We start from the raw sequence: 17,486 nt of genomic DNA, 5'->3' as shown, positions 1-17,486 counted from the left end.
CTTAACACGATCCTACAGTCAACAGCAAAGTTTCGAACAGTTGAAATTCTATTTCGACAGATCTATCGCTGATGCAGACGAGCAGAAGCAGTACAATACTCACCTCTGTGTTTGACATCCACTTAATACTTACAGAGGCTGAAAGGCAGTGGCGGCACTGGTGCACCGGTGCTACTTAAATTCTATCCTCGCAGCGAATTCTCTTTATCCGATCCTTCTTGCCACTGATTACTGAGACTCAGAGCCTCCGAATTTAATTACTTGGCCTTGAATATGCTCTTTGTCACGTTTCTGTTCAGTTGCGTTTTCTTTTATTTCCAGTGCCCAGCCTCAACGGCCATCACACTCGTTAATGTCACTGTCGACGACCAGTTCGGCGATCCTTACACTCATTCTCAAATCTTATATACACCCACTGAAGCCTGGAGCATTGCACCTGACTGTGATTATTGCCCGGACCATTCAGCTCTATCTACAAACCAAGCCTATAATCGCACATGGCATGAATCGTATTTTGTGAGTTACCTGCTATCAGTTTTGAAATAGCACTTACCAGCTATTGTCAGTCTTCCAGCTTAGATAGTGGGGCGTTGAGACCTGGTACTTCTCGTTATGCATCATTCCAATTTATGGGTAAATGTCAAATACCCAACATTCTTGGTATGTCGTTCAACGAAGTTTCTGAGTCTAGGGACCGCAGTCTATGTTATCTGTATTGTTCCACCTTCGACCAAGTGAGTGAATGATAAAACTGTTCTTCTGCAGCTGTTCATTTTGTATCTAGTATCACAACTCAGATGAATTTCTTCATAGACGGAGATGCAGTAGGATCATACCCTCCAATGTCTGCTACTGTAGACGAGTGGCAATATGACGTTGTTGTTTACCGCAATACCTCACTCTCAACGGCGGGTCACCAGTTGCTTATACAGAGCGGCGAGGAAGATGGTAAGGACGCCATCATATTACTTGATTCCATAATATATACAACGTGAGCACCAACCCAAAGTCTAATATTGCAAGGATTTAGTTAGCTCTAATATTTCTGTCTTGCTACAGACACAATACTATTGACTCTTCCATAGACGGTGTCTCTCACAACAACGCTGCGCCCGGATCGAAAAGAGTTCCTCTAGCGCCAGTTATCGGAGGAACGGTTGGCGGTTTTGTCCTGATTTTGCTATGCGGGGTGTTTTTCTTTCTCCACCAACGCAGACAAAAATCCCTTCCTGCAGCTGTCGAAACTGCCAGCCCCCCTTGGAAGAGGTTGCTAAGTCCTTTCAACAAACACTCACAAAAAACACATATGTCGCTAGATACTCCGGCATTAACACGCCCAGTGGTCCCGCATTCGAGTTCCAGCTCTCAGAACGATCGTCGTATCCAGTCTATCTTGGCATGGCAGAAGAACACACAGCAAGGGACTAGGGCACTTGATCTTGCACCGCCGGACATGTCTGAAGAACTGTCCAGTTATTATGAGGATGCCACCACGACAGAAAGTCGACGAGTACGCACACCACCACCCCCACCAAGGCGATACATTATCACAAACAAATGACATTGGCAAACCAAGCTGGATATCAAACCTTTCACTCTCGCGATAGGATTTGGAGGGTCGTGGCACAGTTACTTTGCAGAAGAGTAATTTATATATATGTATGGTACATAGTAGTATTGAATTTATTGTGTTTTATTCAAATTTGACTGACCATAGTAGTACCGACGTCTTCCAATGCCTAGAAACCACGCAATTCTGTCAGAAGCCTCAGCATTATTCAAGTATTATAGTGTATAATTAGGAAGTTTCACATACCTGACAGAGAAAAGAAACAGCGTGAATGTGATATTTCCATGGGTGGTACCGTTCCAGGACACAATGTTGAATTGCAAGTCGGAAGGCAGTCCAATGAATGTTGCCAAAACACTGTCCAAAATCACAGGGATCAGTTTTTTTGTAGGTAATCATGAAGCATCTGCACTGCTGACTGAGTGATCTGAATGAAGCATATATAGATCCAGTGAGCAGGATGACATACATATTGAGATATTCATGATAAACTCACATCCGCAATCGCCAAAGCGGTAAGGGCAGAGCCAATAATACGTTCTTGTGCAACGGGGTTCCCACGAAGTGCGTCTCGTACTGCCCGGAAAACCAGAGATGAAATCAAGCCGAGGAGCATGTAACCTGTGATAGAAATTACGAAATTTACACCAGGGCATCAGTATGTAGAAGTGCTGCAAATCCATACGAACAGTTGCCAAGCTGCCATACGGCGAGAACGGTATGAGCATCCAAAGAACTAGAGGGCGGCGAAGGTTCAAGACTGGGGACTAGCTGATGATGAAACCAAGTTGCGCCAGGCCATAGCCATATCAGAAGAGCTGGGCTTATTGTGGAAACTACATTAGATGTTAATTTAGTGTCGAACAATTCAACCTGCAAATGCATATGAATATTCACCAGGTTCAAAATACAGAAAGAGAAGCCGATAGAATCCAGGAAGTGCTGGAAAGGGGGTCATGGTGCTGGGAAAATCTGAGCTCAGCGTTGCAATCAAGTTCAAGTTCAAGTTGCAACTCGAAAGTTTCCCATTGAGAAGGGTGAGAGTCGGAATCAGAACTGCATCAGTCCGGCCCGCGAGAGATTTATTCCTGCTCTTAATGGATCCTATCACGAATAGCAGTTCATTCTCAACTCTGGGGGTTCACCTTGATGGTGTCGACAGTCCTGGCTCTTCTGTATTTGACCTCCCAATCCAAAATACAATCTCAGCCCGCTCTAATCCCCGCTTGGAAATACGTCCACCAGCAATAGACACGTTGACCGAACTGCGCGATATTACTGCTCATGAACCAAAATTCCTGGGCTCTAATTCCTTTGTTCTCGTTTCTGGAGGGACGGGTGGAAACGCAATATGCACAGCATTCCCCAATGCATGTTATGTGCTGCCAGTTTCGGACGACGGCGGTTCCTCGAGCGAGATAATTCGTGTTCTTGGTGGTCCATCTGTTGGTACAATCATTGTCTTTCTAACGTATACCTTGAACGCCAAATCACTGATCGTTGTTGAAAGGCGATATTCGGAGTAGGCTCGTGCGTCTCATACCCCCAGCTCCACCATCTTCGCCGTTGAATGCTATCAGGACCCTCCTTGCTTATCGTCTACCTCACCATTACTCGGAGCGGCAGGCTCGAGAGGAGTGGAGAGACATTGTTGAGGGAAGGAGCGCTCTTTGGAATGGCATTCCAACTGACCGAAAGGAAACCATCCGTGGTACATGAGTCTGGCTCATCCCTTACAAGCAGTCACTGAGCACGAGCACAGGTTTCTTGGTGTATTTCGAGAGTGAATTATTGAAACGTGCGCACAAGAATTTCACCTTCGTCAACGGAAGGTAAGCTACCATACTGATTTGGTTGATTGGAATTGAAATTTTACTTCAGTATCGGTAACTACTTCATAGCTGCCGCTCAAGGATTTTTCCGCTCTTTGCCTTCCGCAATTTTTCTATTCTCTTCTATCACCAACAGTCAGGCAAACATACTTCCTGTGATCGTCACAAATCATACTGTTACCATTGCTGCCGAGCTGGTGTGTTTTCTCATTTACCATTACTGCTGGGTTAAATTTGTCAACAGGAAGACGGGCAAAGAATTGTCGGGCAGTGCGACATTTCTCACCCAGTCGCAATCACACAGGCCCCCATTATCAACGTCGTTGATTCCGATGAGTGGTCTCCTCTTGATGGCCTGGAAAGCCAAACACGAAACGTCCTCTTCCAAGCAGAGGGCAAGGACGATTATGAGCCTTTAAGCTCACCGATATCCAGTCTGTCACTTGGTTCGCAATGAGGGTCAACGTTGAATGTACTTCCCAATAGGGCTCCTTTACATTAACGCATACGGGATTGAGATTCATCCTTCCCCAAATCCAGATTATCTGTCGAGTCTCAGGACTAACAATGCACTGGTGTATTCTTGTGGTTCGCTCTGGACGAGGTAAGGCTCTCAAATATTCCAATACTTTACTTCTCATAAGCGATTTCCAGTATCATGCCATGCTTAGCATTGCAGGGAGTAGCCCGCGCTATCGCAGGTTCTGATACACTTCGCGCCAAGATTCTGCTCTGTGAGTAGGGAGAATTTCTCGAAGCATTCACTCACTTTCAACATCTTTAGTAAACAGTGAAAATGATAGAGAAACCGCTGGATACTCTGCCGTCGATTACATACAGTGTGCAATCACCTTGGTTTTATTCTGATACCCTTTCTGACATGTCTCACAGATCCATAGCTCGCACTCTCAATACCCAATACCAGCATCAACCGTACGGCTTGGGAAACGCACAAACAATGTATCCAATTTCCGCATTCGTAACGGATTTAGTCTACCTCAAAGGTGGTGCGGTGAATGTAAATGTGGACCAGATCACAGTGAGTGATCCCTCCTGCAATGTCATCAGGATTTCTCAATCTTTTTCAGGCCCTCGGTGTTAGATGCACCGAAGTGGTTCCTGAGGAGGATGGCGAAAGCAACCAGCTACCTAGATTCTCTGCTAGCACAGTGAGGCGCGCAATCAATACAATTTTGACTCGCGACCTGTGATTTGGGTTTTGACACCCGAGGGGAGTTTTTCACCCTTGATTGAATCCCTTATCCTATTTCGCAAATACGAATACGTTATACTATCTTTCCGACCCAATATACCTCAGGTGCATCAGGAAACGGTACGGTGGTCACCTTACAGCTGACGCGAGCCGGTAATCGCTGAGGCGCCGATTTACCAGGTCTCCCGAGTGATGAGTCCCAGGACGGAACAGACGGTCTCGATGCTTGTAACTGTGCAAGTGCCCATTCATTCCTATGCGTCTCTAATCGCAAAACGATCATGAATCTAGCACCTTTTGTGCCATACATATTCCAGGACCTTCCTGCTTAGCGCTTAGCTGGAGTCAGCTAGATGCGCATACATCCACATACGTCACCTTTTCTTCAGTATGCTTCAGTATGACGACGAATCAGATTTCCCTGAAGTGAGCCTGACGGACATACTCGGACATAGTAGTTCGATGATAAATGAGATGTACGATGGGATGGAATTTTATGTAACAAGTAGTCGCGAAATACAATAAATCAGTTGAGTAGGTACCTGGAGTATACTACTTGGATAGATGGATAGGACGTCGTAGTCATTTATCTCAGTCTGAATAAGCTCAATCTGACGTCGGCTTCTCACAAGTTGTGTTCTTCTTTCCTTCAACTTCCATACAACTTTTGAGGATATTTACTAGGATTTCGCGAATGGCTACGACCGAGACCAAAGGACCATACCAGCCACCATCTGGATATTTGGGCAATCTTAATGCTGAACAGCAATCTGCACTGGATCAACTAAAAAAGGAGTTGAAGGAACAGAAGGAAACAGGATTCGCTCTAGAAGGAGAGGATGGATTCGCAGAAGCTAGAATGGGCGACGCCGGGCTCCTCAGGTATGTCTCCAGCAGTATTTCAGGACCGATCGTACACAGATCGACCCGAGTTCATCGAGGCGATAACTGTATCATATTGCTTCTATGTAAGGTTTTTGCGCGCAAGGAAGTTCAACGTTGCTGCAGCCAAGGCAATGTGGTTAGCAAATGAAAAGTGGAGGAAGGAGTTTGGTGTGGATGAGATTGTGAAGTGGGTCTTGCTTGGAATTTCAAGCTTCGAAGCTTGCATTTTGGCTAATGCAGACTCACGCAGGAGCTTCGAATATCATGAAAAGGCAGAAGTCGATAAATACTATCCTCAATTCTACCACAAAGTAGACAAGGTGTGGATCATCCCTTGATACTACTATCTGATACGGACTAAGAATGCATGTACTACTCATGCAGGACGGACGCCCACTGTACATAGAGCGGCTGGGCTCACTCGATATCGATGCTCTGTACTCTGTCACTACCGCAGATCGTCAACTTAAACGTCTTGTTTACGAGTATGAAAGGTCCATGACTGAGCGCCTGCCAGCATGCTCCGCCCTTGTTGGACATCCCGTCTCGACCTACTGCACGATCCTCGACCTCAAGGACGTATCTCTGCGCAGCTTCTACCGCGTCAAGGACTATGTTATGTCTGCTGCTTCGATAGGACAGGACCATTATCCCGAAACCATGGGAAAATTCTACATCATCAATGCCCCGTTCTTATTCACCGGTGTATGGTCAGTTGTCAAGCCCTGGTTAGACGAAGTTACGGTGGCAAAGATACAAGTTTTGGGCGCCAAGAACAAGGATGTTCTTTTGGCTCAGATTCCCGAGGAGAATTTGCCTAAATCTCTTGGTGGAACCTGTCAGTGCTCCGAGGGGTGTTCCATGAGCGATGCAGGGCCTTGGATCCGACCTTGATATCCCATACAATAAATATAAAATGTACTACTCTTTCCTCTGTGTCCCTCAGGCCCCAGGTATCCTCATGCTACTAATTCCTCTAATAATTGCCTTTGATTCAAAAATCTAAACTTTAATTAAATCAACGCGCCAGCCCAAGTCACGCGACTAGTGCGATGAGCATTGAGCAAGGTGAAAGCGCGTTACTCCCCAGACTTAACCACACAAAATCGACGACTGCAACAGTTCACAAGTGACTTACTTAGATACGACGCGTTTTGAATTTCTGTTCATCAAATTCATGCTAGCTGCGCGAATTCCCTGTTGGAATCGAATCACGCGCGTATCCTCATCTCACGTGGTGTTGCAACAAAGAGTCAACGCGCTTTTGATTTCTACTTTCACTACCACTCGTACACGCTACAAGATGAGCTCTTCGGAGGGGGAAAGCTTCGGGGTGATGGACATCACGGATAGCGAGTCTGATTTTTACGAGATTCCACCAAAGAAGGTGTGTGGCCCATGTCGTTGCTAACGCGTCGAAACTCAGTCTGTTTTCTAGTCCACCAAGGCCAAAGCATCGACTGTCCCAAAAGCAAAGGCATCAAAGTCTCAAGCCGCAGGAAAGGCTAAGGCCCCTACAAAGAAGAAGGTCCTTGCCGACCACAATGACAACGCAGAGAAAGACGCTACGGACGAAGACGAGAGGATGGAAATGGATGATGATGTTCCAGAAATGCAATCGACGGACGCTCCCGCTCGAAAGAAGAAAAGTGTCTCTGATACCTTCCAGAAGGTTTGTTTTTCGTGCGCTACTGGTACTTGGACGAGGACCTGATGGCTTTCAGCTCACACAACTGGAACATATATTGAAACGACCGGATTCTTACATTGGAAGCGTTGAGCACATCACACAGGCGATGTGGACTTATGATGTGAACACGAAGCGGATGGTCCATCGCGACGTCAGATACGTTCCAGGTTTCTTTAAGATTGTTGATGAGATACTGGTGAATGCCGCCGATAATAAGGTACGTCGTTGCGCTCCATCAGGTCCGTTATTTAGAATCTAAATTTATAATAGATTAATGACCCGAATATGGATACCCTCAAAATAAATATCGACGTAGAGGAAGGCACCATTTCGGTGTACAACAATGGAAAGGGAATTCCTATCGAAATACATTCGCGTGAAAAGATATATATCCCGGAATTGGTTTTCGGTCATCTTCTGTCCGGTTCCAACTACGACGATGACGAAAAAAAGCTTACGGGTGGTCGAAATGGTTATGGTGCTAAACTTGCCAACATCTACTCCCATGAATTCACTATTGAAACTGCCGATAAGTCAACGTCTCAGAAGTACAAACAGACATGGACGGAGAATATGAGCAAGTGCGGGAAGGCGAAGATCACCAAGAACGGGAAAGGCGAGGAATTTACACGCGTCACGTTTCGCCCCGACCTCCAACGGTTCGGAATGGATTCCATTGACGAAGATACGGCTGGACTTCTTCGACGACGCGTCTACGACATGGCTGGTACAGTCAAGGACGTAAAAGTCTTCTTGAACGATGAGAAACTGAAGATCAAGAACTTCAAGTCATATGTCGACCTGTATCTAAACTCTGCGACGGCTGAGGCCGCTGAACACTCTGGTGGTGCTGCTCAAAACAAGCCCACTGTCATTTACGAGCAGATCAGTTCACGTTGGGAAGTGGCATTCGCTGTTTCCGACGGTAATTTCATGCAAGTATCCTTTGCTAACTCCATCTCCACTTCCAAAGGTGGAACCCATGTCAACCTCATCGCCGACCAGATTGCGAAGAACCTTATCACTGCAATTGGGAAGAAGAACAAGGCAGCTACCGTCAAAGCTGGCCAGATCAAGAACCATATGTGGGTATTCATCAATGCCCTCATTGAGAACCCGACTTTCGATAGTCAAACGAAGGAAACGTTGACACTTCCATCATCGAAATTCGGAACGAGGCCAGTTTTATCAGAGGAATTCATGAAGAAAGGTGAATATTTTTTGCTCTTTTTGTATCTGCCTTCCAACATCTCCACTCAGTCCAGAAATCTCCTATCGTGGACAACATCTTAAATTGGGCCAAGTTCAAAGCTGACCAGCAAATCAAGAAAACCGATGGAAGCAAGCGTAGTCGGTAAGTCGCCGGCACTTTTCAATGATTCTAAATCTCAAACATACTCCAGGTTGACTGGTTTACCAAAACTGTCCGATGCAAACAACGCTGGAACAAAGAATGCAAAGGATTGCACATTGATTCTTACAGAAGGAGATTCCGCCAAAGCACTTGCGATTGCTGGTCTCGGAGTGGTAGGGCGTAACAATTTTGGCGTCTTTCCCCTCCGAGGTAAGTTGCTGAACGTACGTGAAGCCCGGCACGATCAAATCATGAAGAACGAGGAAATTCAGAACATCAAGAAGATTATGGGATTGCAGCATAACAAGGACTATTCAAATGTCTCAAGCTTGCGATACGGACGCTTAATGATCATGACTGATCAGGTAAGTTGAATATTGTCACAATATGAGGGGGCGCTGAGATAGAACGACTAGGATCACGACGGATCTCATATCAAAGGGCTTTTAATCAATTTCATCGACCACTTTTATCCGTCACTACTTAAAATACCCGACTTCCTCGTTGAGTTCGTCACGCCGATTATTCGGGTATGGTTCTCTATTTTGTGGGAGGGCACGATATCAACTGAACGCTCGTTCTAGGCCTCTAAAGGAAAACAACATCGGGATTTCTTCACAATCCCTGAGTACGAGCAATGGGCACAAGAAGTACCTGGTGCAGACAAGTGGGACACGAAGTACTTCAAGGTTGGCATTTTCGTCACGACGTTTGTCCTTGTGCTCACAGTTATGAAGGGTCTGGGTACCAGTACCGATGCCGATGCTCGTGGTTATTTCAGCAATATGGCGAAACATGTAATTCCTTTTGCCCCGACGCAGGAAGGGGACCGAGAATTGATAGAACTGGCGTTCAGTAAGAAGAAGGCTGATGACCGGAAAGAATGGCTTCGGCAGTTCAAGGTAAGCACCATCATATCCTCGTCCTTAACCTAAACTCAAAAGATTTGAAGCCTGGAACCTTCTTAGATCACGAGCTCCACGAGATTCCGTATTCTGACTTTGTGAACAAGGAACTTATACTGTTCTCCATGGCTGATAACATTCGGTCTATACCATCCGTCGCCGATGGTTTGAAGCCTGGGCAGCGAAAAGTTGTCTGGGCTTGCTTCAAGAGAAATCTCAAGAAGGAGATCAAGGTATAGCACTTGTCCTTGTCCTCGGGTCTTCGGTGCATCATGTTTTATTTCAGGTTGTACAACTAGTTGGTTATGTCTCCGAACATGCGGCATACCACCATGGTGATATGAGCTTGACTCAGACCATTGTCGCTCTCGCCCAGGACTTTGTAGGAAGCAATAATTTGAACCTTATGAATCCGAGTGGTCAGTTCGGAACCAGAGATCAGGGCGGTAAGGACCATGCCTCCGGCAGGTACATCAACACCTTGCCAATGCCTATCGCACGCAGTATTTTCCATGCCGATGACGACGCCCTGCTGAACGCTCAGTTCGAAGACAACTCACAAATTGAGCCCGAGTTCTATATGCCGGTTGTGCCTATGGTCCTCATCAATGGTGCCGAGGGTATTGGGACTGGTTCGCTATTCTTCTCTCGCCTTGTTTGAATGCCACCGACATTGTTATCTTTGTAGGCTGGAGTACGAACATCCCCGGCTTTAACCCGGTCGAGATAGTTGCTAACATACGTCGGCTCCAAAATGGCGAAGAGCTCGTTCCTATGCATCCATGGTGGCGAGGATTCAAGGGCGAAATCAAACAGACGTCGAAAAACAAATACGACGTTTCCGGAATTGTGACTAAACTTGATGAAACCACGGTCGAAATAACCGAGCTCCCGATTCATAAATGGACGCAAAACTTCAAGGCTGAGCTTGAGACAATGATGGTTGGCGAGAAAGGTGAAGGTTCGGTCAAGGTACGATTTGGCACATTGTGACTTCCTCTTTATTCATTTGTATTTTGGTCACCTACCACCTAGAATTATCAAGAACATCACGCAAACGAGAATGTTCATTTCATTATCCAGATGGACGCCAAAGAGCTCGTGAAAGCTGAGGAGAAGGGTCTCCCGGAGTACTTCAAACTCATCTCCAAGATCTCGACAAGTAACATGATTTGCTTCGACCTTGACGGTAAGATTCGCAAGTACGACTCCCCAGAAGCGATATTAGAGGAGTTCTACCCCGTTCGGTTGTCCTATTACCAGAAGCGCAAGGTGGAGTGTGTTTAACGTTCATGCAGACCTAAATTAACTAGAAACATCTAGGATTATCTGTCTGGAGAGATGACAAGAGTTTTGGATCGCCTCAATAGTCAAGCTCGGTTCATCCAGATGATTGTCGATAAACAGCTCATTGTTGCCGCACGAAAGAAGGTCGACATCATCGCTAATTTGAAGGAACTCAAATTTCCTGCATTCCCTAAGAAGAGCAAGGCGAATGCAAGTGCAGATGAGATAGACGCCGAGGCTGAAGACGAGGACAAGGGATCCAATAGCGATTATGATTATCTGCTGAACATGCCTATCTACAGTCTGACGAAAGAGAAGGTATTTTACTGGTTTCTCCTGGCGTTATTGCCAGATTTTCTAATCTATTGGCAGATCGAGAAACTTCGTAAGCAAGCCGCCGATCAGGAAGCAGAGATCATGGTACTCCTCAAAAAATCGCCGAAAGATATCTGGAATGAGGACTTGGAGAAGTTTTTGGATGAATGGCGCGTGAGTGCAATCAATTACCTTTCTGAGTGCACTCTGCTACATGGTCCATCAGAAAACCGAAGACGAGTTTCAACAAAAGATGGCCGCCAGTACTGCTGCTGTCAAAAAAGGCAAACGGAAACAAGCTGTGCTCCAAACTCGGAAGTCCCTCGGTGGAGGAGGCAATCGAGGTAACAACGACTCTGATGACGATTTCCAGCCCGTCAAAGCAGCGGCTAAGAAAAGAGCACCCGCTGTGCCAGCCTCTTCGAAGACCACCAAGGCTAAAACGAAGAAAGAGAATAGTGACGATGAAGAGGATGCCAGCGAGCTTCCCAAAAAACCTGCAACCAAGAAAGCTGTTGCCAGACCAAAGATAGAATCTGACTCGGACGTCGAGATAGCCGAAATTCGGAATGCAGCTCGCAATAAAGGGAAAGCAAAAGCAGCCCCGAAACGAAAAAGGTGAGCTCAGATCCAGCTTTCTACATACGCACGTTATTTTGACGGATGTTGTGTCTTAGTCCAGACATCGATGATGATGAGGAGGAGGAGGAGGAGATCGTACATCCGCCCAAGAAGAAAAAAATACAGGAATATTTCTCTGGGAAGACCTCGTCGAACACTGTAACCGGCGAGTCTTCCAATGGCTCGCCTCCTGCAGCAAAGACGAACCCGAATCCTGCTCAGGCGCGGAAGGTATCTAAGAGCATGAAACCCGCTTCTCCGCCCAAACCAAAGAAGGCTCGACCAGCAGTCATCAAATCAGACTCAGAAGATGACATGGACCTCTACGACGATTTACCCAAACCTCCGCCTCGCGCAGCGTCCTCGCGAGCAGCTCGAGGAAAGGCCAAGGCTTATATTGATATCGCATCTGACGACGACGAGGGCGATGGTTCCTTGTTTGTTGACGATGATTGAACCTTAAGGTCCACTTAAGTTATATTGTAAAGTTACTCTCTCTTACCCCTATACATAGCAAATTATCGGATTCCCTGTATGTATCATCTGTTTACACAAAGTCATATATATATGCGATATGAAGTAACTATACATACAGACTAATTATACTTACCTGCTTTCCATTCGAAAAACTTGCCATGAACGACCAAGCTCCTCCTCGCCTCGGATATACTAGGATATACTACGGTGAAAACCATTCGAAACGGTGTCGTGCTTGTCTTTCACCGCTGCAACCTGAATCCCCACAACACGTCCTTTTACAGTGCACTGCAATTGCCGCAATCACTACTTTAAGGAACGAATTCCTCGTTGATGTCGCCGTGTTCATCCCCCTTAATGCACTTGGGAAGGGCACGGTTGATTTTTCAAATTTGATGATTTGTTGCCAGTTTATTGCTGGTCTGTTGGATTTGATATCTCACCATTGACACTTTTATGCATGCAGTAAAAGTATTTTTGTGGCCTTCAAACTCTTCAGTGAATATACTGTCATTTTTCTGCCTTCTGAGGACCTCAGGAATGATAAATTCCTCAGATAGCACACTCGGGAGAAGGCACAGTGAAACTGATAGCCTATCATTGCATCATTGCCCATTGAATGTCACAGTGTCCTCCAGCCTTCAATGCATTTCTCTTTATGCATTTATTCCAACTATTGATAATGAAAGATGCTGTATCCTATTCTTTACATGAGCTAGAGGATTTGGTACAATAGCTCTCTGTGTTTTGAACTCTTCATCTGTAAAATCTGTATTCTTCAAGTTGGCTAAGAGCTTGAAAGTGTCAAGGTTTAACTCAGTGAAGTAGGTGTTCAAGGCATTCCATTGTTGCCTACATAGGTACTGTATAGTATAATGTAATAATGCTGTCTTGTAACTTTACAAGGAGAAATCTCAGGTATGTACAGAATGGGCTCGAGCACACGGAGTATCCCTCAACAGAAAGCAGCTGACAGCACTATCCAGCTGGGAAAGTGCTCCCAGCAGTACTGAAGAATTGCTGGAAGCTGGACAGTGCCTCCATTGCTCTTGTGAACATCCAGGTTTTGCAGATGTTATTTAGTCTTGATAGCTATTCAAGTTCTTTGAGCTTGCTTGTTCTTCTTAGAAGAAATGCTTATGCTGGAGTTTACCATATGAGCTCTGAGTTCAAGTAACAGGCACTCTGTATCACACCCTAAGTAGGACTGCATGACCCCAATAAATTGAGGATAGAGGTGTGAATTCCTTCAAAAATTGTAAATTGAGTGGAGACATGAATACTCAAAGGGGGATATTCATCATCCCTGAGGTAACTAGAAGGCAAAAGATGACAGTGTATCTACCTCAGAGTTTGAAGGCCACAAAAATGCTCCTACTGCATGCATAAAAGCATTGAAACTCAAGGTATGGTGCGAGAAAGCTGATATCAAATATCCTACGGACCGGCAATAAACCGGCAACAAATCATCAAATTTGAAAAATCAACCGTGCCCGTTAATCCCCCTACCAACAACTCGGACTTTCACCAATGTTGAATCTCTGTATTACCTCAAGGCTTTTATATTCAATTGGAGTACAGTACATCGGGTTGCGCGATTTATTCATGAAGTAGTTGTGATATGGAAGGCCTTTACACACCAAGAATTGGATGGGAGCTATGACGAAAGTTCTAACGAGAACGATTAACTATCGATCGGATATACTTTATTACCCTCTCATGTACCTCTATCTATTTCCTCTGCCTCAACGTCCGGGCGTCAGTCTACCTTCTCCTTGTGGGTTGCGCTCGCTGTCGTTCGCTCGTTGAGACCGGCCGTTCCGTTTAGGGGACCACACCATTAACGTGGTGGGGCCGAGTAACAATCTATCTATCTATCTATCTACGCGTGCAACAATTCCGGAATACAATCGTGTTAATTGTTCTTTCCACTTCCGAAAGCAGTAAACTCCCAAATACATACTTATCAATTCCAGCCGCTCTTCATCGCCCCCTCGTACTCCAGTAATACCCCTCCTCGGCCTAACATTCGGTAGCCCCATCTGCGTTGCCAGAGTTGTACAGGCCCGGTACAGGCCTCCGCGGGTGCGTGAAGAGGTAAGCGCTGAACGTGAGAATATTCTCCCGATTCTCCTTTCCCTTCTTCCATCGTTGCAACCAGGTTTCAACTTGCTGGTTCCTTTATTAAAAATGATCCCTGACATTCCAACCAATTACCCGCCAGCGCGCCCCGACCTCAAGGCTTTCCGACCTCCAAAATCCCAATCGAAAGTAGCTTATTGGGTATGGCGGGTGCATATGTGGATAGAAGGGACGTTTTCACTGGCTATGCTCGAGCCATGGGAGAAACTGTTGCTTTGTTCGTTCCTTTTTGCCCTTTTTTGCCCATGAGAATATCATGGACACGATTTATCGGGTTCTGTGTTTGCTAATAAACCTCTTTTGAATTCTAGTGATCATCTTCCTTACGACTTTCACACTTCTGGCTACTGGCATCGTCAGATACCTCCCGCATCATATGTCGGTTATGAAAGGCCGCGCTGTTTATTACTTATGGGGAAGCCAAAGTGGGGAGAGTCCAGTCGTCCAATGGCTTGGGAAGAATGCTGGTCCTAGTAGTAGTGATCCCGGCATAACATGGGAGGAGTTGTAATGATATCCAAGGACAGTTGTGGGTTTATTCCTTATAGCATTTTTCTATAATACAGTGCCTATTTAAAGCTTTGCCTTTGGACTTACAATCATCCGTAGGATTTCAATAAATTTGCCCTATTGCTCCTACTCATCATGACCGTTTGTCGCCTTCCAGATGAAAATGATTTTACATGACCAAAAAGGAGGAGGGGTTTCAGGATGTCTTCGGTAAGGCCTCATCAACCTATATCGAGGCGACTGTTTCCAATTGATCGCCCACTGAAGCGCAAAATCCACTCAAAATTTGCTCAGGTGAATGGAATGAGCTTCTCCGTCCAAAGGGAAAAAGGTTCGACCAGCAGTTATCAAATCAGACTGAGAAGACGAGGCGGATCTCTACAACAATTTATATATATATATTGCATCCGATAACAAGCTTAAGGCTGCTTAAGGAGGGTGATGGGTTTTTCGATTTAAGGTCTCAGATGGCTTATCATCAGAACTGGCCTGTATCATCTCTTCGGACTCATAAAGTCATACATATGTATGTGAAATGAAACAACTGTACATACATACAGAGCAATAAATTTCATGACATGCAATTATACGTCAAAAACAGACTGTAGCGTTACCAACATCGAACCTATGGTTCATCTGTGTATGGGTCACGAAATCCTGACCGGTGACTATACTGGCCAACTGCAGGTCCTACGATACTGTCACCATCCTCTTTCATAACAAGCGGCTTGTAAGACCCCATTGGAGGTATAAAGGCGCTTTCCGATCGAACATTACTTCGCCGACTGCGTCGCGTAAGACTGTAAATGGACCATCCTATAGCAGCGAGTACGATGGCCCCTGCAATGCTGACGACGACAATGAACCAGGTCTTTTTATAAACCGGTTCGTCATTGTCAGAGCTATCTGAAAGTGCGTCGGCTAGATTCGATGAGGAAGACTGTGCTTCGCTGACAGAAAGAAGTGGATCCTGCATGCTTGTCGTATCTTTGCCCCCTAGACGGACGTTAACAAAATCGAGGTGAGCTGCGGTACGGTTGACAGTTGAAAACAGTTGAATGAAAGGGTCTGCGACAGATGAGTTCGAGCCATCTACAAAATCTCCGAAATTGATGAGAAGGTAGGCATTTCGTACTAGAAGGGAAAAAGCTCGTCAGATATTTCTGGTAAGTCATACATATCAAAGAACTCACAAAATGCTGCACCCAAGATAACGTCGAATGACCCAAAATTAGGGTCACTAAGGATATTGTCTGCGATTGGTTGGAACTAGTATCGATGGATGAGCGTTCATTATCTTAGCGGTAAAAACACAAGATTACTAACCCATCCCAAACAGACATCCTCCCCAGTCGTTTCATCAACACCATTGAAAGCAGTCATGTCCAAAGGATGGATAGGATATTCGACGCTTGCAAAGATGAATGAGACGTTCAATTCGTAGCTGCAAGGAACCTGCCAGTAGGCGATGGTTTCGTTGAAGAATGCCCCCGGTACACGGCCGTAGAAATCATCGGCAATGTCAGCTGGTACCTAAAGGTGATGATTTACAGGCTGCGAAAATATACCATCAAATAAACATACCTGAGGAAAACTGAAACCACTGTCGAAAACAACCCGAAGTTGGTCGCTCTTGCCTTGAGTTAAATTAGATTTCGATGAAGTAGTATTGATTCTGTTTCCGTCAGGGCCGATAATACCATTGGAGTCTAGCAGAGTCATCCAATGTTGATTGAGACCAGAGCCATCTACTAATGCGGGCAATTTGGGTTGTTCTGCCACTTCCTCGTATCCCCCAATGACTTCACCAATGGTAATCTGCCCGGGCTGGTCCTCGAGGAGAGGCACCAACTGATTGCTCATCTCTGGGACTGTGGAATTTTCTTCGTTACGAGACAGAAGTATGGTCAATATATTTGGGGTGCTTGTGTTCTGTTTGAAAATACGGTCGAGCGGTGGGTCCCCCGCGCTCGAGTTCAACAGACCCAAAATCGCGGACCCCTTAGAAGGCCCCAGGCCGATCAACCCTGTTCCTGGTACATCCTGGATCATTTGAATGACGGAATCCGCGTGGACTAATAATAGAGAGATTTTGTGAAGTCTACCAACTGCGAAATATGGAATTCACGAACTGTAAGCTTGATCTGCGATTTCGAAATCGTCAAATACGAGCGCTGCAGTATTTATGAACCCTAACGTCACCGGGAATCAATCCAAGTTGAAGCTCGAATAAAAGGATGACGAACCTGCGACTGAACCTTGACCATAGGTCAAATTTGCATGAACAGATGTGTTATGTGCTGCAGGAACTGTGCCAACAATCCACAGATCCGCACTGAGGAGCCGAAAGTGTCTTTAGTATAAATATGAGAGCACCTTTGACTTTATCAAAAAATTACCTTCCAGTGTCGATCGAAACCTCAAATGGTGCTCCACCAAGAGTTAAGTTGCAAAAATAGATAGTATCCAATAGGTCCTCCAACGAAGTACTCCCATTGGAGGAGTCTGGGATAGAGTCACGTTTGTGAAAGACAGGGTTAGAAGCACGAGCTCTTCCCGAAACATCGAAAGATATTGCGTCCACAGACAAGATTGTAGATGAGAGGAAAATGAGTCCACTAGGCAAAGAATACCTAAGTCTCATAATGCAGGAAGTCGAGGAAGAATGAGAGAAGAATGGGAATA

General features: G+C 45.6%; 8 protein-coding genes across 8 annotated transcripts; 5 read left to right on the top strand and 3 right to left on the bottom strand.

Moving 5' to 3' along the window:
- Positions 1–273: 273 nt before the first annotated feature.
- Positions 274–1,561, top strand: C8R40DRAFT_1164766 (uncharacterized protein; the record flags this gene model as incomplete). Its single annotated transcript, XM_046230557.1, has 5 exons — positions 274–516; positions 567–660; positions 692–734; positions 785–991; positions 1,060–1,561. 5 exons carry the CDS (start codon positions 274–276, stop codon positions 1,559–1,561), a joined length of 1,089 nt encoding a protein of 362 aa, XP_046092446.1.
- A 30-nt stretch (positions 1,562–1,591) lies between these two features.
- On the bottom strand, positions 1,592–2,528 carry C8R40DRAFT_1180791 (uncharacterized protein; the record flags this gene model as incomplete). The annotated part of the gene is made up of 6 exons (XM_046232950.1): positions 1,592–1,756; positions 1,817–1,927; positions 1,990–1,997; positions 2,067–2,191; positions 2,260–2,406; positions 2,468–2,528. The coding sequence occupies 6 exons, from the start codon at positions 2,526–2,528 to the stop codon at positions 1,684–1,686; spliced, it is 525 nt and encodes a 174-aa protein (XP_046092445.1). The 3' UTR covers positions 1,592–1,683.
- Positions 2,529–2,667: 139 nt separating this feature from the next.
- Positions 2,668–4,613, top strand: C8R40DRAFT_1031612 (uncharacterized protein; the record flags this gene model as incomplete). Its single annotated transcript, XM_046223185.1, has 10 exons — positions 2,668–3,019; positions 3,081–3,281; positions 3,333–3,402; positions 3,452–3,599; positions 3,647–3,836; positions 3,889–4,006; positions 4,057–4,136; positions 4,187–4,241; positions 4,294–4,441; positions 4,491–4,613. The coding sequence occupies 10 exons, from the start codon at positions 2,668–2,670 to the stop codon at positions 4,611–4,613; spliced, it is 1,485 nt and encodes a 494-aa protein (XP_046092444.1).
- A 696-nt stretch (positions 4,614–5,309) lies between these two features.
- Positions 5,310–6,394, top strand: C8R40DRAFT_1032039 (CRAL-TRIO domain-containing protein; the record flags this gene model as incomplete). Its single annotated transcript, XM_046223220.1, has 4 exons — positions 5,310–5,497; positions 5,589–5,687; positions 5,751–5,820; positions 5,885–6,394. 4 exons carry the CDS (start codon positions 5,310–5,312, stop codon positions 6,392–6,394), a joined length of 867 nt encoding a protein of 288 aa, XP_046092443.1.
- Positions 6,395–6,766: 372 nt separating this feature from the next.
- Positions 6,767–12,283, top strand: C8R40DRAFT_1242805 (DNA topoisomerase II). The gene is made up of 16 exons (XM_046233581.1): positions 6,767–6,887; positions 6,939–7,172; positions 7,225–7,407; positions 7,461–8,400; positions 8,451–8,544; positions 8,594–8,909; positions 8,961–9,074; positions 9,129–9,446; positions 9,497–9,682; positions 9,736–10,081; positions 10,138–10,421; positions 10,485–10,721; positions 10,773–11,054; positions 11,109–11,225; positions 11,278–11,669; positions 11,729–12,283. The coding sequence occupies exons 1-16, from the start codon at positions 6,804–6,806 to the stop codon at positions 12,126–12,128; spliced, it is 4,527 nt and encodes a 1,508-aa protein (XP_046092442.1). The 5' UTR covers positions 6,767–6,803; the 3' UTR covers positions 12,129–12,283.
- Positions 12,284–13,899: 1,616 nt separating this feature from the next.
- Positions 13,900–14,286, bottom strand: C8R40DRAFT_1077613 (uncharacterized protein). The gene has a single exon (XM_046226991.1). The coding sequence runs from the start codon at positions 14,189–14,191 to the stop codon at positions 14,024–14,026; it is 168 nt and encodes a 55-aa protein (XP_046092441.1). The 5' UTR covers positions 14,192–14,286; the 3' UTR covers positions 13,900–14,023.
- A 53-nt stretch (positions 14,287–14,339) lies between these two features.
- Positions 14,340–14,802, top strand: C8R40DRAFT_1032288 (uncharacterized protein; the record flags this gene model as incomplete). Its single annotated transcript, XM_046223246.1, has 2 exons — positions 14,340–14,508; positions 14,603–14,802. The coding sequence occupies 2 exons, from the start codon at positions 14,340–14,342 to the stop codon at positions 14,800–14,802; spliced, it is 369 nt and encodes a 122-aa protein (XP_046092440.1).
- Positions 14,803–15,426: 624 nt separating this feature from the next.
- Positions 15,427–17,445, bottom strand: C8R40DRAFT_1065034 (aspartic peptidase domain-containing protein; the record flags this gene model as incomplete). Its single annotated transcript, XM_046225608.1, has 7 exons — positions 15,427–15,935; positions 15,995–16,070; positions 16,128–16,334; positions 16,386–16,876; positions 16,934–16,993; positions 17,048–17,136; positions 17,201–17,445. The coding sequence occupies 7 exons, from the start codon at positions 17,443–17,445 to the stop codon at positions 15,427–15,429; spliced, it is 1,677 nt and encodes a 558-aa protein (XP_046092439.1).
- Between the last annotated feature and the right edge of the window lie 41 nt (positions 17,446–17,486).

The sequence above is a fragment of the Lentinula edodes genome (genome assembly GCF_021015755.1).
Source record: "Lentinula edodes strain Le(Bin) 0899 ss11 chromosome Unknown C8R40scaffold_1, whole genome shotgun sequence".
NCBI lineage: Eukaryota > Fungi > Basidiomycota > Agaricomycetes > Agaricales > Omphalotaceae > Lentinula > Lentinula edodes.
The sequence above is the reverse complement of the archived record's forward strand: the minus strand, read 5'-3'. Positions and strand labels throughout refer to the sequence as shown.

What these genes read in the sequence shown, in the direction of transcription:
- C8R40DRAFT_1077613 (XM_046226991.1), bottom strand. Translation starts at nt 14,191, where the DNA reads ATGGGGCTACCGAATGTTAGGCCGAGGAGGGGTATTACTGGAGTACGA.
- C8R40DRAFT_1242805 (XM_046233581.1), top strand. Translation starts at nt 6,804, where the DNA reads ATGAGCTCTTCGGAGGGGGAAAGCTTCGGGGTGATGGACATCACGGAT. An exon ending in ACGAGATTCCACCAAAGAAG is followed by an intron (nt 6,888 to 6,938) that starts GTGTGTGGCCCA and finishes TCTGTTTTCTAG; the next exon opens with TCCACCAAGGCCAAAGCATC. An exon ending in CCTATTACCAGAAGCGCAAG is followed by an intron (nt 10,722 to 10,772) that starts GTGGAGTGTGTT and finishes AGAAACATCTAG; the next exon opens with GATTATCTGTCTGGAGAGAT.